This window comes from Pygocentrus nattereri, chromosome 20 (genome assembly GCF_015220715.1).
Source record: "Pygocentrus nattereri isolate fPygNat1 chromosome 20, fPygNat1.pri, whole genome shotgun sequence".
NCBI classification, from domain to species: Eukaryota; Metazoa; Chordata; class Actinopteri; order Characiformes; family Serrasalmidae; genus Pygocentrus; species Pygocentrus nattereri.
The window spans coordinates 28,820,067-28,845,582 of NC_051230.1; the positions used below are offsets into that span (position 1 = coordinate 28,820,067).

At 39.6% G+C, this 25,516-nt stretch overlaps 1 protein-coding gene across 1 annotated transcript in view; it reads left to right on the top strand.

Moving 5' to 3' along the window:
• The window catches only part of trpm3 (transient receptor potential cation channel, subfamily M, member 3), a 252,200-nt gene that overhangs the window by 181,602 nt on the left and 45,082 nt on the right, over nt 1–25,516 (top strand). Inside the window, 3 exon segments of the mRNA XM_017709650.2 lie at nt 14,040–14,112; nt 21,945–22,045; nt 24,722–24,856. Coding sequence (XP_017565139.2) covers nt 14,040–14,112; nt 21,945–22,045; nt 24,722–24,856 — 309 coding nt within the window.

The following is a 25,516-nucleotide window of genomic DNA, read 5'->3' on the forward strand; positions in this document are numbered from 1 at the left end:
GCTGTAACTGTCTTCTTTCCAATCAAATAGATGGGTGATGTCATTTTAAAACTTTTTAATAAAAGAAAGTGAATGGACAATTTTTTTTGCTCAAAGTTGACCCATTTTTCAATTTTAAGCATATTACATGATGTTTATGATCATAAAACACATTTTCTGCAAATTTGAGGGGAACTTTTACAAAGAAAACACCAGCACTTTACATTTGATTTATGCAGTTACTGAATAGTGTCATTAGGAATTTGGGCATGTAAATTCAGATGGAAAAACCAAAATATACCCTGGAGAATAGTTGACTGCTGGTCATGATAGCAATACAGACAATGCCTAGCTAGTAGCTAACAAAACGGCAAAGAGGGAGATTTAAGACGAGCATCGATAATTTGGAGACAAACAAACACTAAAAAGTCACGAAGTTCAAGTCAGCTTCTCCTTCTCCTGCAGCAGTTGCATTCTGGCACCTCAGGCACCAATTAAGGTGGAACAGAAAAATTCGAACAAGAAGCTGGAGAAAGAGAAGCTCATGTCAGCCGCATAAAAAGTCAAGCAATGAGAGACATTTGACAAGAAACTATTCCATTTTTGAGGAAAAGTATCCTGCTGGAGATGCAAGAAAAGCAGCTGTGTCTGAGCTAAAGCCTAAAGCATAGCAAAGTAAGTCTGAATTTTCATTTACATATTATATTACATTTTTAGCCTATAGTAGTACATTAGCACATACTGATACAGCCAAAATCATAAAGCATAACATCAATAATATGGACATAAAATGTGGCTCCCAAGGTAGTTCGATTTTTGTTGAAAGGACAAAATGGCTCTTCCTATAAGGAATGCAAGCTGTTTGTAAATCCAGATTCAAAACATATTTGTTTAGACTGGCATATGCTTGTAACCCGGGCCATCAGGCTGCTGAACAGTCAGTAGTGCTGGTGTATCGGTCTATAGGCCTGTCACCGCACCTCTGAGTCATCATCTCCATGGACAATCACCACGTCATCCACATCTCATCAGACTCACTCTGATCCTCTGCACCTTTAATCTAGCAAATCTGTATTTGCACATAGATTGACATCTTGTACATCTTCTATCCATATCCTGTATAATCTGGAAGATCTATATCAGTATTCTATCCCCTGTGTACCTGCATCTCATTTATTATCTACCTCAGATTAACTGCACATACAGAACGTGTACAGCAGCACATTTCATAGTTTTATTCCATAGCTTATTACTATATAACTGTACACTGAAATAGTGCAACACTAGTGTATATTGTGTATACGTGTATATTCAGAGTCAGTGTATATATATATATATATATATATTTCTTTTTCTTCTTAGATATTTATATATTTTTTATAAGGGGGCTAAGCAACTAAGATTTTCGCTCACTTTCCACCTGTGTAAATGTGATGTGACAATAAACGTGATTTGATTTGATTAACTGTGCTGTTATTTTCATTTAGAGCAATATTATTATTATTATTCCTTATCTTTTATGTGTCCTATCACCACCACTGCAAAGCAATCTGAGTTAGTAAAAGTATCTACAGTGAACCATTCCACATCAATCCACTCTGAATGACTGTTTACATTTCAAAGCATTGAATTAAATGAAAACTGACAAATTAGCGGAATTCTCTTTTCATGGGAACTTAATACACTTGATAATACTCATCTCACACGCACACACATCCTGTGTACTGCACATGCACTTAACTTACTGAGCTCCTCATACAGTCACTGCAATTTTACATTCATTACATGCCCTACAACCAACAACCAGATGGAAAGCTCAAGCTGATTCCGCTCAGGCTAAACACTTGAAGAAGTGCTGACACTTTAATTTGTTATAGAAGAGTCACTTGAAGATGAGCACTGCATCATTTTGAATATGCTCCCAATGTCAAAATATTGGAAAATATTGGAATAACTACAATGTTGGGCAATATTCATTTACTAAAATTGTAGATGGGTCTCCTAAACGTCCAGATAACTGACCTGGGGTCCATCCTACAAAGCAGAAGTTGATGCCTAGTCAGATTACTCTAGATTTAGTTTGATCTGCCCCTGGACTTTCTGTCTTACGACAGTGGATCAGGCTTCATTGCGATGGCAACCTATAGTGTACGCCCATACTATTCCAATGGCGGTACAGGTACAGGTTCAGGATTTCAACAGCTAAATGGCTCTCAGAGTAGTGGTCATCGACCCTCCTTCTGGAGATCTATTTTACTGAAGATTTTCGTTTCAACTTGTATCTAATATGTATCTAACAGGTGTGGCCAACTGTGGTTGGAGCTAGGCTCTGCAAGAAGTTAGATATCCAGGACCAGATTTGGGGACCACCAATCAGTGCCCAGCTTCTGACCAGTCAGGGCCCAGTTTTCCAAAACATCTTAGTGTTAAAATCATCTTAACTGGTTGAGGGAGTGTTCAGTGTGATGCTCACTCACCATTTAAGAATCACATCTGCTTTGTGCGACAGCATAAAGGTTTGTGGTACTTCCAGTAACTACAAAGAGAAGAAACAGACATAAACACTGGCAGTAACAATAAATGAATAATGACCTAGAACAATGAATTAGGTGTGAGCTTTTCTAGTTCTTAAAGAGAAAAAAACACCACCGGCATCCTTTTCTTTATGACATAGGCTGCTTTTGGACTAAGTCCAGCAGACTTGGCAGACTCTCTGTGACAAAATTCCCAACTGAACTGGAGCTTCATTTTCATGTGAACTTGGCTGCCACTTCTAAAATAGTCAGTCATTACTCATTATTACTCAGCAATTATATGAAAAAACAAAAGCAGTGTAGTTCCCCGGTAATGTACAAGCAGAACTGCAGCTAAAAAGTTTGGTTTCACAAAAGCAGTGTTTTACATTGGGAATCTGTCATTGGCCATGAGATTGAACTGTAGAGTTTTTGGACACCATGAGTCATGTAGTGTGCTGTAACCATTGATTCTGCTGATTATTGGTTGTGTAACTACCTCCTTGCTTACTAAAGCCTGTGTATCTGTTTTCACAACAATCGGGAGGAAACCCTGTTGTATTTAGTCATACAGATTTTATGGATTTTAATTAGATCCATAGGGCCCACGACTATGTGTAGCCCCAGGGCCCACCAGCAGGTTAAAGCACCTCTGGCAGCACGTCTTGGTGTGCAGTACAGTTTAAGTAAAACCATCATCACCAAAACAGCTCAGCTAAAATCTATAGGCACAGGCAAAGATCAGTGATTGAAATAATGCAAACAATGTCCCAATAGAGCAATTAAGGAAAGTAGCTTATTATTATCTTTCTTATATCTAACATGCTGGACTGTGTCCTTGGAATGTTCTGGTGAATTAATTACAAAGTTCTCTTACAAGTGCTGTTTGATTTTCAGCGTAACATACATTTAAACATATATAGTTTGGCTTACAGAACAATAATTGTTATGTTATTTAAAGCCCAGAAACAACATTGACACAGTGGTGGTATACATTTAGAGACCTTAGCCCATCCATTGACCATGGTCAACCCCAACAGTAACTGCTACCAAAATAATATCTGGTCAACAGCAGTCCTGTGGCAAGAAACTGATGATAAATGGGGTAGAGCAGGGCTGTTGTGCAACAGCAACAGACAGACTACAGTCTGTAATTGTACAACAACATAGATGGATCTAATAAAACAATCACTGAGCGGAAGTACAGGGAAGATGGTGCTCATAAAAGTCAGTGGCGCATATTTAATCCATAAAACTCAGCAACATCTGAAGCTTCTAGTCAAGAACGTGTTCCATTATTATAGCGCTTGAAGTGATGACTGTGAAACCCAGTGATAAGCTTTATCTGGCTTCCCTACACTACCTATTGCATGCTGATGCAAAAGGCAATTTAGAATTTACTTCAGCGGGTTACACTCACCCGATTCAATGATGGCATAGAGTCTTGACTTTTCTATTTAGCATAGCACTCTAGCATGAGAAGATGTCTTAATTCCAAAGGAACACTTCATAAGTGGCAAACTGTCTAGAAAAGGTACTAAACTTTTACTGAGGTGTACACAGTTTGACCATGGTTGTACCTTTAAGGCTATATTTACATTGTTTTGTATGCTTTTTTTCCCCAACATTGTACATAAAGTATAACTGGTGAAAGATTACTGGACATAAACAAATAGTATATGACTATAAAGTAGAAATATCCAAGACATGTATGTCACACATGGAGCCCAATATTTGACAATACACTGTGCTCCCAAACGTCCCCTTGACTTTCTCCCTGTTGTGTGCTTTGATATACACACAGATGTGTTTTCTAGAAGTGCAGCAAAAGGGCTTCCATGTTCAGAGAATTCTCTCCGGGTAGCCTCAGCCTTTAGATGTTTGATGTCATGTGGTGTGTAGGAGGCTCTCCAGAGCTTTAGGCTTCAGGATGAGCATGGAAAGCACGTACAGCTTCCATAATGCTTCTGCACTATCAGTCACACTAGTCACGAGTCTCTCGGCTTTGATCTTCAGCGGCGTAACATGTCAGTTGTTGTTAGTGGGAATTTTGCATGTATGTGTAGTGAGTCAGAATAATGAGTAAGGGTACAACTCAATTCCAGCAATTCGTTTGATTTTCCCAGAAGGTAAGTGAGGTCTGAAAGATGCCCAAGCTTCCTTCTGTGCCTTAAGAGCATGGAGCTATATTTTGAGTTTACCTGAGATGAGAGTAAGACCTGTATGGTAGGAGTCAAGGGATTGCTCCCTCCTTGTCTGTCTTCGCAGAGTATCACTTCAGTTTCCAAAACCAGGCCATCCTTTTGTGCTATTCCATTTACAAATGAACCTGGTTCAAGTGATCAGTGACTTGGTTCGGGTATAAAAAGAAGTGGAATGGTATTGGAATGTCTGTCCCAGTTCATGTAAACCCAACCGAGATATTAACATTCTCCTCAAGGCATGTCTCACGGGATCACATGAGCAGCAGGTTGAACAAGAGCACTCCACGTGCTTAGGGAGTTGGCACGTGTAAGCCCACACGCCCCCCTCTTTCTTTTGTGTAAATGTTGAGGGCCTACAACAATAGGACCCCTTAAGCATAGACATACATTCAGAGGCGGCAGTCTTCACAAATTTATGTTTCAGAGTATTAGGCGAAATGTTCTTAACATGACCTACCACAGCAACGCTGTCATTCGTAAACCTAATTGTGATGAATATTCATTCTGTTTGGCGTATGTGAGACAACTAAAATAAGCTGCCAAACAAAGGGACATTAGGCTCGGCTCAGCTCTGCACTGCTCCCTGCTCTTATTTCAAAAGTCATTCTCTTCTCAATCTGCCTCTCCATGGAAGCGCAGGGATCACACAGTGAGGGAGCGATGATTCTATTTATCAAACTGACAAGAAGGGAGGGGAGTCCTCACACACTCTCTTTCTCTCTTTCTCGGTCTCTCTCTCTCTCTCTCTCTCTCTCTCTCTCTCTCTCTCAGAGAAAGAGGAAGCACAAGAAGGAGTAATGCTACCAGAGCTCATGTACTCATCAGAGACTTTATTATGGGGGGTCTTACAGAGCTTTCAACCTTCTCTCTCTCTCTCTCTCTCTCTCTCTCTCTCTTACTCTTTTTCTCTCAATGCTCAGTCAAAAATGCTCCATGCTAAGCTTGTGTATGAATACATAAGCAACATGCTTACTGAAACCTTCACTTCCTTCTTCCTCCCTTTTGACCGTCTTTAATGTTTTATACCCATCAAGGTGAATAACTCATGAGAGAAGAGGATGCTTCAAGAGCTAGAACAGGAACCTGGATCAGCTGGTTGCTACAAAAACTGACCTTGCACCAGAAGGCCTCTAAGTCCCTGCTGTCAAACTAAGCACTGGTGCTCTACGCTTGGAGCAAACCAACACATGATGGTACCGTTCTCACTTGGGAGAAAAATAGGAAATGAGAAACAGGCTTCCCATCAGTTCACACTGACTGAGTTTCAGGTTAACAAAACAAATGCAACCACGGTTACAGGCCTGGCATCAACAGGGGGCACAGACGTGCTTAGGCTGCCTTGAGAAGACTCCAAGCCCTCCCACACACACTAGAGATCTAAGAAGACAATGCACTACTTGAATACACATAACCCTTATTGGTATTTTCAAATCATTTTTATTACACAAGAGACATTCAGTGCTGTGAAAAAGTATTTGCCCTTCATCTGATGCCAGATGTAATGGGATTCATGTCTTCCAAAAAGTTCAACCTTTGTCTCATGAGTCCACAGAATACTGTCACAAAAGTTGTGAGGGTCATCTAGGTGTTTTTTGAAAAAAGTGAGACAAACTTTTGTGTTATTTTTGGTCAGCAGTGGTTTGCATCTTGCATGGATGCCATTTTTGCCCAGTGTTTCATACTGTGGAATCCAGTACATTGACCTTAACTGAGGCAAGTGAAGCCTGCAGTTCTTTAGATGTTCACCTGGGTTCATTTTTGACCTCCTGGATGAGTCGATGCACTCTTTTTTGGTAGGCCGGCCACTCCTGGGAATGCTGAGCACTGTTACAAGCTTTCTCCAATAGTGGATAGTGGCTCTCTCTGTGGTTCTGGAGTCCCAGAACTTTAGCAATGGCTTTTTAACCCTTTCCAGACTGGTAGATTTCAAAGACTTTGTTTCACATCTGTATTTGAGTCTCTTTAGAACATGGAATCATGTGCTGCATTTTGAGACCTTTTAGCCTGCTTCGTATTGCCAGACAGGTTCTACTTAAGTGATGTTTAGATTCAATAGGTCTGCCAGGAATCATGTCTGGGTGTGGGTAATGAAATTTAACTCAGCAGTCAACTGAAATTGGTTAGCTGGTTGGGAAATTCCTTTTCACATACGGTCAGGTAGGGCTGAACAGCTGTTTCCTATTAACCTGTCCCAGAGTAGGCACACAGTATATGTTGACAGAGCAATGTAGCACAATAAGAAGTGATCGACTGTCAAGGGACAGAAAATCCTGGGTTAGATTAAACTAAAGCCCAATCCCATTTCTACCCCTCGTTTTCGAGTATCACCTCACCGAGTATCGCGTTTTCGAGTATCCCTATCACTGAAACTCAGTTAAAGGAGTAGGGGTTAAAATCTTTCATTGGGACAACCATCAAGAAAAAAGAACATTACTTCATTCACAGCTTACTAGCGGTGCTCTGTAGGCAACCCTGCCAGCCTGAATTGATAGCAGAGGAGAGCCTCGCTGCTGGACTTAGTTACATGTAGGGCATCATATGCCTTTGGTGGGGGGGCAATTATTTATTTTCGCCCACCCCTAATTCTTCAGTGATATAAAGCTGAAGTCAGCTATTTCCTAGCTTCTTGTTTGAATTTTCCCGTTCTATCTTAAATGGTGCATCAGTTCTGATGTCGTGTCAGGTGAAACGATAACTTTAGCTAGCTAGCTACCAAGACATCAACATTCATCTAGTGATTTTTTATGCTTGTTATGAGGAAAAGGACTGTAATACATTGAAACGTCATTAAACTAAGGTAATACAATAGTTATCCAAAATTTTTAACAGAGAAAATATTCACATTTGTGGGTTTCTTTGGTCACGCATGCATTCATGCATCCAGATTTTATTTTTTTCTCATAACACTTTGTTTGGAGTGAGCCTCTGAAACTAACCCCTCTATCGCCCCGAGGGGTGAAATAGGATTGGGCCTAAGTTTCAGTTGATGTACAGATTATGAGTATTTTACAATGGCTTTCAAGGTCTAGAACCATCCATTTTGCAATAAATGTAAGAAAGATGTTTGCTTGGAATATACTTATATAGGAATATCCTGCACTTGTGTTAATATCAATAATATTTATATATTATTTTAAGATCTCATAACATAATTTGTTCCACATTTAGCAGCAGTAACTTTATCTGTTTCGACCATCCCAATGCTGGTCCATCTCTTTTCACAAATTAGATGCAAATTGAGTGTCTTCAACAATGTTCCATATGTCCTGTTGCCTCTGGAGTGCGTTTTACGGTGCATGTATATCATCAAGACAGTTACTTACGTAATCTGCCATCAGTCACTCTGGCACATCCTTGAGGAGAATGAACTGATGAAATGTTTGTGCTGCTGTGTTTCCAGTCCACACACTCCTTAAAAGATTAACTGTAGAGCTAAAAATAGCACAGATGGTTTGTGCCATCGCTTTCATGCATTATTGATCAGCGATATGTATTATGGATCAGCAATGATGTATTATTGATTGGGGGTTACTGAGAAACACGCAGTGGTTGTGGTGGTTTTAGTTCGACATGTCTTGACCATTAGATCATAATTGCCGTCAATTACACGTGTCAAGCGATAAACCAGGCCTACTGACTGTGCAGGCATTGGTCCAAATGCAGAAATTACCTCATTTTATGCTGCAGTGACCAGAAATCCTTACACAAATCCTTTCCAATGGGCTTCATTTCTTATATGCATTTTTTCATGAAGTCTATAGAATGAATTAGATGGAAGACATTTTTATATAGAAGACTCTTAACTTCTGAGGCTCATGTTCGCTCTTGACCTCACAAATTTATAATTGGTGACCACTAGTGACCTAAGAAAGTCTGTGACACCAGAGAGAATACAAAATTAAAGAAATGCTGAGGTGAAGGACAAATTGATGAGTCATGAATGATTAATGAGAGGACCATTAAAGGGTGGCTTAATTAAGGGAAGGTGGATCCATGGATGTGCATGTAATGTATGAACAGATACATGGATGGATGTATGGATGGATGGATGAACGGATGGATGTAAGGATGTATTGATGAATAAATAGGCATGTGTTTTATGTATGATCGGTAAATTAATGGATAGTTAAATGTTAGGTAAATTGATTATTATACATGTCATATACAGATGCATAGATGGATAGATGGATGGATAGATGGAAGGACAAGTAGAAGAGCATGTAAGTTATGGATGGATGGACGGACAGATGGGCATGTAATGGTAGGGTGCATGAAAGGACGGAGGGGTGGATGGATGAATGGATTGATCAGTATGTAATCTAAGGATAGATAGATGGATGTATAGATAGTTGGATGGAATGCAATGTAATGATGGTTAGATGTATCGATGGATAGATGGATGGAGGGTTGTATGGATGGAGGAATGGACAGATGTAGGGATGATGGATGGACATGTGAATAGAAGAGCATGTAATGCATGGATGGATGGATAGATGGATGAATGAATGGATAGTCGGATGGATGGGCAGATGAATGCACATGCCATTTGAACAGATGGATAGATGGACGTAATGGAAGGATGGGTGGATGGATGGATGAATGGAAATATGTATAGACAGATGGAACCCAATGTAATGATATTTTGATGTATAGGTAGATGGATAGATTTTTGCATGGATGGATGGACAGATGGAGGGATGTGCATGTAATAGATGTAATAGATCAATGGATATGCAAGTGATGTTCGGATAGATAGATGAATGATGGATAGAGGGATATATGGATGAACAGATTGACCTGAAGTAACGACAGACAGAAGTGTGTTAATAGAAGGACACAGAGAAAAAGAAAGAAAGAAAGAAAGAAAGAAAGAAAGAAAAGAGAAGTGTAGGCATGTATGTGTTCATATGTGTTCATAGAGTGAGGGGAGGGGAACGTAGCTGCTGGTAAATGAAGATGAATGTTCTCCTCTTTCAGTGTGACCCACTGAGGCGTGCTCTTTACAGTGGACTAAATGATGACCGCATTAACCGGTTCCACTGTGCTAACACTTACAACTGCAGCCGCCTTACATACATACACCAACTGCTCTATAGCCTTCAGCAGCTCTCAGAGTCAACACTGCGTTAAATATGGGCCCATATAAGCAACTGTACTTCCGCATCTCTAGTTCAAGGATGAGAATTGGTTTCTTTTGATAAATCAAAAGACAGTCAGTGACCACTGCAATACTGCAAAGCATAGGTAAGACCACATCAAAGGTGGTAATCCTGCCTGTAGGGATGGATCTAACACCTCCAGAAAGCCTGGACTATTAGGGAAGCAGTGATGAACACTCCCAGTACCAACCTGCGGGCATATGAGTCTGAACTGTGTTATAAGAAAGTGGCTGGAAGTGTGAATGTGATCGTGAGGGGTATCGCGAGTGATTTTGCATGCAAGCATTTATTGGAATGTACTCTTTAAACCGCCTGGAAGCTCAGCCTCCGTATGTGATGATTGGTGGAGCTCTCTAAAGACCAGGGTCTCGAAACAAACTGCCAGCACTGACATTGTAATGTGCCTGACTGATATCAACTCAAATGAAATTTCTGTTTTGTGCTATCATTATTTAGTTGAGTAAATTGTAAATATTCTTTCATTTGCTAAGTTAACTGTTTATATCATGTTGTTGAGCTAGCTTTGACTAGCAAAGGCGACTGAGGTTCTTCCCCTTGTTGTGGCTAACACTGTCATAATATCATTGGCCACAAGGGGGTGGCTGTTTTTTTTTCTTTCTCCTACCCATCATGAACAGGGTTAAAAAATGCTGGGCAGCTAATTGTTATCCAGTTATCTCCCCATTATTACTATTTTTTTTATTTTTAGGTGTTTATTCAGGGTAAGAGGGAAAAAATCTGACTCCTCCTTGTGGTCGGAGCAGGTGCAGCATGCTAAGTGTTAGTATCATTCTTTTGTTATTCATACAGTAATGGGAAAAATTTGTTAAGAAGAATTTTAGAGGTTTTTGAGGCTGAAATTGTACATGGGACTGAATATTTTTTGGCTGTTTTGGTATGTTATAAAATAATAAACTTTTCAAGGCTTCCATACATTGCAGTTAAAATAGCATTGAAATTCTTTAGAGTGTGGATAGTAAAGCGACTCAAATGTGTTATCCACTGGCATACAAACCTCTTTATCACCACCAAAGACATGGCCTGCGCTCACAAACAATGCTGAGTCGGAGCTGGTCTGTAATAAATGATGCCCTCTGAGAGGTTCAACATGAGTCAGATCGGCGTAGTTATTGTTATCTGTTCAAACGCACTGCGGTCTCATTAATTCAGCTGAGTCCCGCAGGTCAGCAGTTATTTGAATCCAAGAGATACGTTCCTATATCTGTGTCTGTAGCTGCTCCCCGCACTGAGCTTAGCAAGGTGGTGATGTTAATTTCCCTCCGATTAGGGGAGGCACGTTGAGTATTTATGGAGCCAAAAGTCAGTTAATGTGACATTAATGGTGAGGGAAAGCTTAGAGAAGCAAAGAGCTAATGACTAGAGGATCCTACATGCTCACAAGCACACACTCATGCACAAATGTAATTATAACTATGAGTGGGCTGCAAGGACCTAGCCTTAGAGAGATACGTTTGAAAAGGCCAGGGCTCTCAGGAGAAACTCGCAGAAGGTTGTTTTTATGCAATGCCAGAACGTGAAGTTGGATATGGTTCCTATCTCCATCAAATGAGCTATTATGAATCAGTATGTTTGTCTATAATGGAGCGTTTCACGTCAAAACACTCTGAATGACATTCTGAATAACAAGTTAATTATGCAGAATTTAAAAAAAAATTCTCCAGGTTTTCCTACAAAATTCTACAAATTTATGAAAACAAACACACGCATACACACCACTGGGTCACCTCCACACATAGAGGGTCATCAATAATGGTCACACGAGCAATTATTCTCTCTTTAGAAAGAGTTGATGTTATCGCAGTCTATTTATTCTATGCTTTCACCCATACAGTGACAGGGTTATCTCTCTATCTGACCATCTCTCTTTCCTTTCTTCTTACACACATCCACGCATAACATGCACACACTCATTTTTCTCATTTCTCTCCTCCCAAACATCCATGCACCTCTTCAATATGCCTTCATTTCATGGTCCGTTTAGAGGATGAAAATGTTGTGAGCCTCTGGCCGGACAGTCATAACTGCCCTGTGGCCAATCGGGCTTCCACGGATCACCTCATTAGCTTTGGCTGGGCTATGAGATGTGGGGGTCTTGGTGAACGCATCCTGGACTAATCCTGTAAATGGCGTTAGATTTACGGCTGCCACTCTAATGCATTGCGAGTGTTCTGGAATTCGGAGCACACGCTGGGCGCACTACAAGGTGCCCTTGTTGCACGTGTCCATGTGCAGCTCTGCGACACAAGCCCCCCGCCATCACTCAGCAACAAGCGCATACATTACGCCGCTTTGCACTCGGCACGTGCAGCAAACTGACAGTGCTGGCTTCCATTCCCCCCCTGTTGTAGTGCAGCGGTGATCGGGACGGTTGCGTAGAGCTTGTTTGAGGCACAAAAAACAACTGTAGACCTACTGTCTCTTTGATGATGAAGTGAGTAATCAATGGATTTGTCTAAGGAGTTAATAAATATACATTTCTATAATCGATTACTTTAGCGATTAATTGATTAATTGACTAATCAGATCATTTTGTAGTGGTCTTGTTGCTCTTGTTTAAACAAAAGTGTGGCCCTGTTGTCTTCTTTGATGATGATGTGAGCAAATGAACAATGGATTTGTCTGGGCATCATGAATTAATCCATCCATCCATTTTCTAAGCCACTTCTCCGTCAGGGTCGCGGGGGGGGTGGGTGATGCTGGAGCCTATCCCAGCGGTCATCGGGCGGATGCACTCTGGACAGGTCGCCAGTCCATCGCAGGGCAGACAGACAGACACAGACAGTCACTCACACCCATGGGCAATTTAGCACGTCCAATTGGTCTGACTGCATGTCTTTGGACTGTGGGAGGAAACCGGAGAACCCGGAGGAAACCCACGCAGACACGGGGAGAACATGCAAACTCCACACAGAGAGGACCCTGGCCACCCGGCCAGGGGAATCGAACCCAGGCCCTCCTCGCTGTGAGGCGACAGCACTACCCACTGTGCCCTGTTGCGCTTGTTTAAACAAAAGTGTGGGCCTATTGTCTACTTTGATGAGTAGAAGATATCACTAAGTAGTTGTTGGGATGCGCTTACTTAAGATGCAAGATAAGAGCAAGTAGAAGTGTAGTGTATTCACTAGTGTAGTCACTCCATAACTGATTGATTAATTAATTCATTAATCATGGACTATTTTTCAATTAATCAACTAATCGTATCATTTTTTAAGGATTAGGACATCAGCACTTGTGTAGAATGCAATAAAAGAAAAGTTTAGGCCTACTGAGCTGTTTAAGATGAGAAGAGATTATTTACTAAGAACTTATCTAATAAGTAACAACTGTTTTTTTCCATAATAAATGAATCTAGGGACTTCTGTTCAATTAATCGGCTAATTAAATTATTTTGTAATGATTGAAATGTTGTGTAGCTCTCGTTCAGGATGTGAAGAAAATGTAGGCCTACTGACTTCTTTAATGATGAGAGCTCACTTGAAAGCAATTTGCCTTATAATGTATATGTAATTAATAAATTGCCTTTGCATTAAATGAATGTAGCCGCTATTCTTCGATTAATCGACTATCATCAGACAGTCATGCAGTAACTAAGACAGTTGTGCAGCACTTGTTTAAGACATAAAGTGGGAAGTGTAGGCCTACTGTGTCTTTAGACTATGATGTGAGTAAGAGATCACTTTCCACATGAAAGCAAATTTCTTTCTACAATTGTTAGGTGTTGCAACTATTATGTGATTAATCGAGTCATCAAACCAGTACGCCTTCTGCTGCTTCCTCGAACTGTTTTACAACACCATCATCATTCAGTTTTCTCTGTGAAAAATATTTTTTTCATGGTGCATCAACAGAAGCCCTGCATTTCTTGTAGTGTATTGCAATCTCATGTCATGATATGTATATTAGTTGATTTCAGCGTTGAATAATGATGGCCATTTTTCCAATTAATTGTTGTGCAATGCATATTATTTTAATTGTTGCATTGTTATTTCACGGTAGCTAACTTTAACCTATGCATGTTAACCAGTAAATAAATTAAATGGAGCATAACAGAGATAAAATGATAACCATGAGTACTTATAAACCGCGCAAATAATGAAGATTTATACTGATTATAAGCCATATTACTGCTTCATCTCAACTCTCTCTCTGTCCGTCTCTTTTAGATTACAGTGTTCCGAATGGGTTCCGAGGGACACCAGGACATTGACCTGGCTATCTTGACAGCTTTACTAAAAGGTAATGTGTGATAGTGCAGGTTTGTGATCTTGGGATTGAAACATATACATAATGGTATCTAATACAGCAATAGTGCATAGCTTAAATGGCTTTACCTCACATGTTTAGTCACCCTGTGTCTTCTCAGCACACCATGGACAGTGCTACATTAGTGCCCTGCGTGTTCCATATGGCTCTTCTACAAAACACGACATCAACAACACCCCTGAGAGCTTTTACATGACAATAAGTACGCCTGCGACAGAGAACAGTGCTTTACATGACACCCGCGGGCAAAGGTGTCTGTATCAGAATGCTACACTGGTTCTGAACTGGTCTCCAGTGTCCACTGTGTGGTTCCACATTCTCAAGCGTTATGTGTTAATGTAACACTGGTGAGTTTGGTTGAAGGTTAATGCTGCATACAACTCCTACCCCATCTCCACCCTTTCATCTCTCTGCTTCTATCAGCACCATCGCAGGGGGTCCGAAATCACTCGCCTCAGCAATCTCTGAGCCAAAGAGACTTGTGCAAGATACATTTAACATGAACGTGTGCTTAAAGGAATAGATAAGATTTCAGAGAAGAGAGAATCTGATGTATAAAATTTTCCCTGTACTGAAGATTGTCAGTCAGCCAAGGCACCCAGGCTGCAGGAAAATGACATGAAACTCAAGTCCGAGTCACTGACTTGAGTCCCAATCTCTGTCTTACAGTATTACAAACCAATCGATTAGTCTAGTGGCTATTGTCCGAATAACTGACTAATGTCATTGTTTTGTAGTGATTGGGACATTGTGTAGCACTTATTTAAAACCCAAGAAAAAAAGTGTAGGCATACTGTGTTCTTCCTCTGTGTTCAAAGGAATTTGTCTTGGCAAAAAACAACAACTACTTCTATAGTCAATTAATCTGGCAACTACTGGTTTATTAATCCATTAATTGTAACATATAATGACAGACAGATGTGTAGCTCTTATCTAAGACACAATGAGAGAAAATTGTAGGTCTGCTGTGTTCGTTGAAGATGTAAGAGATCACTTAAAGAAAATTTTCTACTTCTATATTAAATTAATCTGGCAACTAATATTCGATTAATCAACTAGTTGTAATGTGAATTGACAGAGGCAGCTGTGTAGCACTTATCTAAGACACACGGAAAGAAAAGTATCGGCTTACTGTGTTCTTTGATTATGAGGTAAGAGATCATTTAAAAGATATTCATCCTGGCGAGAACTAACAATTACTGATATAGTCAATTAATCTGGCTACTATTGTTCGATTAATCAACTAATTTGAACACATAGTGACTGAGACAGCTGTGTAGCACTTATGTAAGACACAAGAAAAGAAAAATGTAAGCCTAATGTGTTCTTTGATGATATAAGAGATCACTTAAAGAAATTTGTTTCAGCAAAAACTGACAATTACTACTATAGTCAACTAATCTGGCAACTATTATTTGATTAATCAACTAATAGTAACATGTAGTGACTGAGACAGCTGTGTAGCACTTAAAGACACATGGAAAGAAAAGTGTAGACTTACTGTGTTCTTTGATGATGAGGTAAGAGATCAGTAAAAAGGCATTAGTCTTGACAAAAACTAACAATTAATGCTATAGTCAATTAATCTGGCAACTATTGTTTGATTAATCAACTAATTTAAACATGTAGTGATAAACAGCTGTGCAGCACTTATCTAAGACACAATGAGAGGAAAATGTAAGCCTGGTGTGTTCTTTGATGATGTAAAAGATCACTTAAAACACAATTGTCTTGGCAAAAACTAGCAATTACTGCTATAGTCAATTAATCTGGCCGCATTGTTCGATTAATCGACCAGTTTGAACACATAGTGATTGAGACAGCTGTATAGCACTTATCTCAGCCACAAGGAGAGAAAAATGTAGGCCTGTGGTGTTCTTTAATGAGGTAAGAGATCACTTAAAAGGAATTTGTCTTGGCAAGAGCTAACAATTACTACTATAGTCAATCAATGTGACAACTATTGTTCACTTAAACAAATAATTTGAACATAGTGACTGAGACAGCTGCGTAGCACTTATGTAAGGCACAAGGAAAGAAAAATGCATGCCTAGTATGTGTTCTTTGATGAGGTTGATCACTTAAAGAAATTTGTCTTGGCAATAACAAACAATTACTTCTATAAATCAATTAATCTAGCAACTATTGTTTGATTATTCAACTAATTGAAAGGTTATGTAGTGACTGAGACAGACTGAAGGGCTTTCTATGAGTGCATTTACATGCACATAATAATCCAATAACTGAGGACATGACATAAGTGTAATGTAAAACCCAAACTTCATGCTATGGCTTGTTTTTTTTAACTGTGTGCCACTTAAAATGAAAATATGAACAGACATCTGCCATCTCGTGGCAACGCTAAGTTTACCTGCACAGAGAAATTTGATTACTGAGCTAAAATCCAGCTCTCTATGAATGCATATACATGCACTCAATAATAGAATCATGATTGGATTTCTGCAGTTATCTGATTATTCAAATAGTCATGTGAATTGCATGCTCTGAGATTGGAGTAAGACCTAATTTAAATTGATAAAATTAATTAAATTAATTAAAATTTGATAAAGAGAGTTGGATTTTAGCTCTAATCAGATTTCTCAGTACATGTAAACTCTTCCTCTGATTTCTTTCATATTTATCAGTCAAGCAGCGTTGCCCCAAGATGACAGCAAAACACTTTTGGAGCGACAGTGAAATTATACACATGCTAGACAAAATGAAGGATTTAAATATTCTTCATATTTCTTCATATTCATGTTCTTCACTTGGGGGCCAGTCGGAAGGTCGCCGGTTCGATCCCCTGGGCCGACAGTCCATGCCTGAGGTATCCTTGAGCAAGACACCTAACCCCCAACTGCTCCCTGGGTGCGGTGGATAGGGCTGCCCACCGCTCCGGGCAAGTGTGCTCACTGCCCCCTAGTGTGTGTGTTCACTAGTGTGTATGTGGTGTTTCACTTCACGGATGGATTAAATGCGGAGGTGGAATTTCCCCGTTTGTGGGATCAAAAAAGTATCACTTAATAACTTAATATTTTCAGGTAAAGTGCTACAGTGTCTGAGTTTTACATTACGCTTACGTCACATATTCTTCTGTGAGTTTACTGGTCAATTACAAAGCAGAAATTTGATTACTGCCTGACTCATGTAGACCTGGAGTTTCCCCATTATCTGATTACCTAAGTGCATGTAAATGCGCTAATTGGATTACTGACAAAATCAGATCTGCGTTTATTGGATTATTAAGTACACATAAATATCTGCATCAGATTTCTAAAATAGATTAAATTAAGACTAAATTAGATTAAATCTAGATCTTACTCCAATCTAAGAATTTGGAATATGTTGTTTACATGACCATCTGAATAATTAGATAACTGCAGAAATCCAATTACGATTTGATTATTGAGTGCATGTAAATGCACTCCATGATAAAAGACTCACTATTGGAAGTAAAAACCTGTCTAGGATTACCTCTACACAGTTTGCACAATGCTAATTTGTGGGCTATAAGCTTCCATTATTTGCAACATTAACCTCATAGTTTCAGTGCGAAACCAAGCAAGCAAATGTCAGACACCAAAAGCATCTTCACGGATTGACTATAGTTGAAATAAGGTGGTTGAAATGTGTGCTTTTGTTTAATTGTAGAACAACCTCTTTAAATGAGACTGCGCAATACATTGGGCAGCCACCATGCCCCAGTGGACACTGTGCACCACATCAGTGCCCACAACTGTTCTCCCAGTGTCCGCTATTGATCCACAGGCAGGGGATATGGTCTCTGAACATGATTAAGTGCTCTGCCTCTTTCCTTCTCCTGTGTCCTGCTCCTAAATCCCTCACAGAAGTTTGGAATTCTGCAGAGCCTTTCCATCGGAGCGCCGCAGGCATCATACTGAGGAGCAGCGTGGCTCCTGCATAATTCATACCATGCATCTGAAGAGCAATTTGCTTGCTCACTTTCTCTTCTCTTTCTCTCCTCCTCTCCCTGTCACTCTCTTTCTCTCTCTATCTCTCTCTGTATCCCTCATTAACTCTATCCTTCTCCTAATGATTGGAACATGCTCTGCAGAACCGAAGGCTGCATTATTGTTAGCAACTGACTCATAAAAAATGAGCTATATTATCAAGTAGCAAAAAACATTACATTGAATACTCACTTCCATGCACTTCATTACACTGTTATTAACCCTCTGCTCTGGTAGCTTCGGTGTCTTTTGAGTGACTTTAATAGGGATTGCCTGTCAAATGCAAAACAGCAGGTTCTATGTCAGGTAGCTACCAGTTTCATTTGAATTACGGCGGCCCTTCAGTTTTGCTCATTTCTATGCAGGTTGACTTTTAAACAAAAATTGGTATCATGGTGATCCTGGAGACTCTTTAGCAGATATTGAATTAGTCTGAATGTTTCACAATGTGTCTCCAAAAAAGTTGGTTTCTCAGAGAAAAAAGTTGAGACAGTATCGGAAACGCTAATAAATTAAAAATAGTAAAAAAACAGCATGGAGCATGTTTACCACAGCTTACACCACCTTTCCTTTTGAGAGCACTTAATAGTCATTTGGAGACTGAAGGCACTAATTTATCCAGTTTTGAAAAAGGAATTTTAAAATTTTTTCTTCTATCATAAGTCTTCAGCTGCAAAACTGTGTGAGGCCTTCATTGTCATATTTTGTACTACATAATGCAGCACACATTATCAATGGGAGGCAGGTTTGGAGCCACTAGGTGTGGCTCAGTTGTCTCCACTGTGCATTGATCCATTTAAAATGAGCTTGAGGCCAGAGAAGTCGGCAGTGTTTCTATTTGTTGTTGACATATGACTTCCACTGCGCACAGTACAGTCTTAACTTGCAATTGTTTATATAGCAAAAAACACTGTTTTTGACAGTGGTTTGACAAAGTATTCCCGAGCCCATGTAGTGATTTTCATCACATGCCAGTTGTTAATGTAATACCATCTGAGGGCTCGAAGGTCACAGACATTCAGTTATGGTTTTCGGCCTTGGCCTTTACACACAAACATGTGAAAAGCGTAGTGCCAACTGCACAGTTTGGTGGAGGAGGGATAATGGTCTGGAAAAGCCTGACCAGGTTTTTCAAGACTTGGGCTTTCTTAGTTCCAGTGTAGGGAAATGTTAATGCTACAGCATACAAACACATTTTAGACAATTAAATGCCTCCAACTTTGTAGCAGCCATCTGGGGAAGACCTTTCCTGTTCCAGCATGACTGTACCCCTGAGCACAAAGTGAGGTCCATAAAGACCTCAAGACCTCTTGGTGTGGAAGACCTCTGTTTCTGACCTCAACCCCACTAAACAACTTAGGGATGAACTGGAAAGTCGATTGTGAACCAGGCTTTCTTGTCCATCATCAGTGCCTGACCTCACAAATACTTTTTTGACTGAATGGGCATTGGAAGTGGAAAGCATTCCCAAACGATGAAGGCTGGTATAGCCATAAATAGGGGCAACATAATATTAATGCCCACGGTTTTGAAAGAAGACATCCAACAAGCTCATATAGGTATGAAGGTCAAGTGTCCATATCTATTTGCCTATACATGGTATGTGCAAATCACACAAAAAATTTCACTGTGGGTCTATAGGACCCTGTGTTTATTCCCCCCATTGTGGGCATGGCTCCCTTTTTCTGATGCATGATGCTCTGCCATGAATTCCCTCTACCGTTGCAGCTATCCGTGGCTCAGAACTGAAATGAGGTTATAAAACCTTAGAAGTGTGTATTTAATGGACTGTGGTTGAACAAATGAGACTCATAAAAAAAACCCATATCAGCCCTAAAGGTGAGTTATGACGGATGTAGGGAGGTTCTAAAGGAATAGCGAGATATTCATAGTGCAAGAAAGGCTGTTACAAACAGGCAATTGTGAGCAAATGAAAAGAGAGGAAAAAAGAACTCAAAGTCTTTTTTTTTTTCATTTTTACATTGTTCAGTTCCTCCCCATATAAGACTCTACATAAGTCATAAAACAATGGCTTCTGTAAGTCAAAGGGAGCCATTTAAGATTCAGTCACAATCTAGAGCTTAGGTCTCAGTTTGAACGATGAATCTCGAGTAGCTTGTTACTCCCTAAGACTCTGATCTGAGCCCAACCTCCTTGTTTCGGCCTCATTACTGTGGCTTTTCAAGTTTTCAAATCCTCCCGACATCCTTGGCTTTGGTGGCTCACGAAACAAAGTATGGCGTCGTTGGATTGGCTTGGGTCTTTTTCAGCTTTGTTACTGAGGATGCTTCAGTGATTACAACATCAAGGTGCAAGGTAAAAAAAATGACTAAATTTACAGTACAGCAGTGTTGACAGGTACTCTAATAGTTACAGTACTCATACTGTTTGTTTACAGTAATGATTTATTTTAATTCAGTATGAAACTGTCCTTTCACAAGACTACATACTGACACTTTATGCCTGTATAGCTGTATGTTACTGTAATCAACAACATCCTTTACACAGAATATTACAATGCAAATACTACTAAAAAGTTGTCTCAGCATAAAATCATTGGGCCATTGTCTCAGGGCCAATGCATGAGGATTGACAGCCCTGCTTTATGTCTGGTTAACGCTCTATTGCACAATGTTGCCTCAGGTTAACAAACCCATTTTCCTGTAAATGATAACATACATATTTAATGTCAATGAAAGGCTTAATAGAAAAGCAAATAGTTTGAATGAACCAATTCCTCAATTCCTTGAGAAAAGCCTTTTTTCATCCATTCGGGGATATAATTCCCATTTGTAAAATTCCCATTTGTGAAGTAGTGCAAAGTTCCATTTTAACGCTCAGTATAACAAACATATACAGTATAACAAATGAAACATAACATCTTAAAATTACCTTGAAATTTCTTAAGTATGTATGTTGCCTACAAGCAACATTGAGCAAAACTGGAATGAACATTACCTTTAGCAAGTGAAGTGTCAGTCATTATCTGCATGTACTTGAAAATCACTTGATTGCTTTTTTATGTTTTAGCTGTTTCTTGTGATTTTAAGTAATTGTTAGGTGTGCAAAAAAATCAAAACATAATCTTGCGTCATTATAAGATAGTTTCTTTGAAATAATGTGAAATGTGGTGTAGCGTTTTAAGCCTTTAAATTGTGCAGTTAGTTTTTATTATTATGTATTTATATTTTCAAATGACTCACTATATATTTTTTTCCAATCTCGAACCATGTTGCCTCAGGGCAACATATTCCAAAAGGATCCCCAAACACATTATTTTTATGCAAGAAAATAAACAATAAAAATGTCTTTTAATGCATGCAATTTGTTGCATTTACCCTGGTTCACTATATTTTATAGTAAAGCTGTGGATATTGTGGTATTTTTCCTGTAGCTATACAATAACATGTTCAATACAGTATACTCTACCTGTACTGTGAATGTTTTTTTCCCAGAATCCAACTTGGGATGCTGATGTATAAAACTGTAAAACACATTTAAAGTATCATACTGGCATGAATACAGTACCTTACAGATTTTCCCATGATTTTTTACAGTGTATATACCTGACGTTAGGTGCATCCTTTTATTAAGCATGTTGACTTCCAGCCTGTTGCTAATTGCTGTTAATTAGCGAAACCATTAGAGCAGGGATGTTTAATTTCTCGAGTTCCTGAACACCCAGACTGATCAGCACATTTAATAAAGGAATAATGTTCTCAAAAAATCATTACCCAGTTGATGTCCTCGGAGCACTGCTAAGAAATAGGTCTAGTTTTGTTCAGTATGTAGTCACTTCTCCCTTTTGCTGAACCTTCTCTGGTCTTCTTTCAGGTGCCAATGCTTCAGCCCCTGACCAGCTGAGCCTGGCTCTGGCCTGGAACCGTGTGGATATCGCACGCAGCCAAATCTTCATCTATGGACAGCAGTGGCCTGTAAGGAACCATTATACACATTCTGTGTTTTAGAACCAAAAAAGGGCAACATCTATAGAAGGGACTTAGGAAAATGTTTTACCATATAAGGCTTTTACACTTGGGGGACAAATCTTGGGGAAACTGTGCCTTCTTTTGAAGGGTTCTAAGAAATATCTTTAGCCTAAATCTGGTAAACCTGTTATATTAAAGTAGAAAAGTGTATTTAATGATGAAAATGCAGAATGATTGCAGAGTTTAAGGAGTTCCCAGGCAGCTGCTAGTGTACAACCACATTTTAGGTGGAAGCTCAGGTATTGACATCTAGTTGCTGTGGTGTCCCAGGTTGCTAGGGCATTGCTGGGGGTTTGCTATGGTATCCTAGATGTTTGCTAGGTTATTGCTAGGTGGTTATTATGCCTTCCCAGGCAGTTGCTAAGGTGTTGCCGGGGGTTGCTATAGTATCCTAGATGTTTGCTAGGGTGCTGCTCGGTGGTTGCTATGGTATCCTAGATGGTTGCTAGGGTGTTGACAGGGGGTTGCTATGGTATCCTAGATGGTTGCTAGGGTGTTGCTAGGTGGTTGCTGTGGTATTCCAGAGGGTCTACATATAGACTTATATGCAAAGTGTCTGCAACAATTTGGCAGCCCATAGATTAGAGTGAAAACAGATTATAACAGTTTATATAAATATCTGTAAATATCCATAAATGAAAAATTATTTACATATTTTTGTCAACTACTGCTATATACTACAATAGGAGATATTCATTCATAAACAACCTCAACAAAATCTTTCAAAGATGTTGGTGTAAAAACTAAAACATGAGAGCTACTTACAGCAAAGACAAGAATAGAAACCACCTGGGAAAGTAAGGGTAATAAACTACACACAGAGGGAAACAATAATAATGAGGTGGGGCTACATGTAAGGAGACAGGAGGGAGTGAAGCCACGACCAGGACTCTGTGACACCACTTTGGATTGAGGGCTGCACGTGATTTGTAAAGCACTATTAATAACATTAATGGTTTATATGTGTTTTCTGATGTAATGTTAATATATTCATTGACGATGGTGAATTCTAAATACCTCAATATTTCATGATTAGTCATTTATGAAGTAGCAGCTAATAGATGTCCTGTTATTATGCCATTTTTACTTCTGTTCTACAGTATTTTATTTTGTGCTATAAAACTTAAAAGTTTCCAGCACCAGTGCTACCTGCTCAAAAAGTTTGCATGCAGCCCTGGACTGAAAAATATTGAACTCATGAAACAATTGTTATTTTAAAAAAGTGAAGTAATGGAGCATTTCAGATGGAGGCAATACCATTTTTAATTGTGTTCAAGGTGGAGGCTTGGGTCACCTAGTGCTCCTCTAAGTGAATAAAAGCCATGTTCTTTTAATTTGCCTATTTTAAAACATGAATCAACTGCATGAGTGTAATCACTGCACCTCATTAAAATGACCAAGCAGATGTTTAGACTGTGTTTTTTCCAGGGGTGGACAGTAACTAAGTAAATGTAATTAGTTACTGTACTTAAGTAGTTTTATTGTGTATCTGTACTTTACTGAAGTTTTTCTATTTTTGCCAACTTTTTCCTTTCACTCCACTACATTTCAGAGTCTAATATCCGACTTTTTCCTCCTACATTTTGAGAAATCTGTCGTTCCTTTTGGTTTCTGTGTGTATAAAAACATAACATGTCAAAACGAAAGAAGCGCAAAGCCAGAGCACCAATCAGGGCCCAGCGGTCACTTTGTTTAGAGCTGGTTTTGACCTGTTGGTCATACCGACCCAGTGCAGCACGCGGTTCAACGTCAGCGCAGCAGCGTAAAACTTTGGGAGAGTCTGTTCAACATAAATGATGAACTAACCTAACTTTGTGTAAATAGAGCACAATATAGAAATATGTCCACATATGCAGTCGAGACTGACGCGGCTTTTTTCTGAATTTCTACAAACACCATTTCATTTTATAGTAAATGAGGTTGGGCTGGTTTATGTTTATGAACAGACGCCTACAGATCAACATAGTAAAGGAGCTCATCTGTGATCCTGAGTTTAAAGCCAGTTTTTATTCAACTTAAACTTGGAACTAAGTTGTAAATAAATCTGAAACTGAAACTTTGCTTGTGTGTAAAAAGTGATTTCAGAGCCACTCGGTTCTCCCTGATGGAAACTGTTTACCTTCAGTGTTTTGTGCTTCTGATCATTTTAATAGACGTCAGCGTCACTAATTAATGACGTTCTATTAAAAGACTGGTTTACCAAGAGAGACGCTGGAGGATCTTCACCTGAAATGAGTTCATGAAGCCAGTCTGGTTAGAATTACTCTTTTAGTACTTTTACTTTATACTTAAGTACATTTGAAGGCAGATACTATAGTACTTTTACTCAAGTTGGAGGTCTAAAGGGAGGTACTTCTACTTTTACTGTAGTAATATTTTACCTTGGGTGTCTCTACTTTAACTCAAGCACATGGTTTGTGTACTTCGTCCACCACTGCTTTTTTCCAGTATGTTTCGTTCTGTCTTCTCTGTGCTTCCTGAGCACACTGACACACTCAGCCAGAGGGTCCTTGTACTGTGTGTTTTGGTGTGTGTTCTCTGAGAGTTCTGACAGACACACTCACACACATATACACACATAGCCCCAGGGCACTGATGTGACTGTGTCTTCTTTGGCTCCAGGTGGGCTCTCTGGAGCAGGCCATGCTGGATGCGCTGGTGCTGGACCGTGTGGACTTTGTGAAGCTGCTCATTGAGAACGGTGTGAGCATGCACCGATTCCTCACACTTTCCAGGCTGGAGGAACTCTACAATACGGTAACACACTATAGGAACTCACAGCTCTCCTGGGTTTTTGCTGAAAAGGCCTAAAACTTAGGCCTTAACTTGGTGGGCCCATAGTTAAGCCCTTAACTTTAAAAACTACATAACGGGCAGATTAGTTTAAGTAGTTAGTGAGTAACTTGTCTCGCGTACCCGACTTCAGCCTATGGCAAGAGGGTCTGGTGTATTTTGTCACTCAGCATTGCCAAGAACTGCCTACTTTGACAGGAACGGGCTGTTCAACCCTTTAACGCAAATGCAAGGCTAATATTGCTGTTAAATCTTGGCTAATAACGTAATTTCTCTGTAATGTTGTTGAAATTATGCCGCGTTCATGTTTGATTTGAAAACAACGTCATTCAATGTCTCCCAGTGTTATGCGACCAATAGCATGCAAACACTGGAAAAGTGAAAGTATTATGAGTGAAAATGGGTGATTATTAGAAGAAACAATGAAACTGGTGCATTGAAAACATGGAATATCTGATTTGCCGTCGACCGTGTACCACCAACATGTGACCGCAGCATTAGCCAGAAACGATTGGAACAAGACCACATTCAGGTTAATCTGGTTAATATTTATGAAGCTGAGTTGAATCTGATTGGGACAGTTTTTTTGGCTCCATCCGTGACGCAAAAGGTCAATTTTAACAT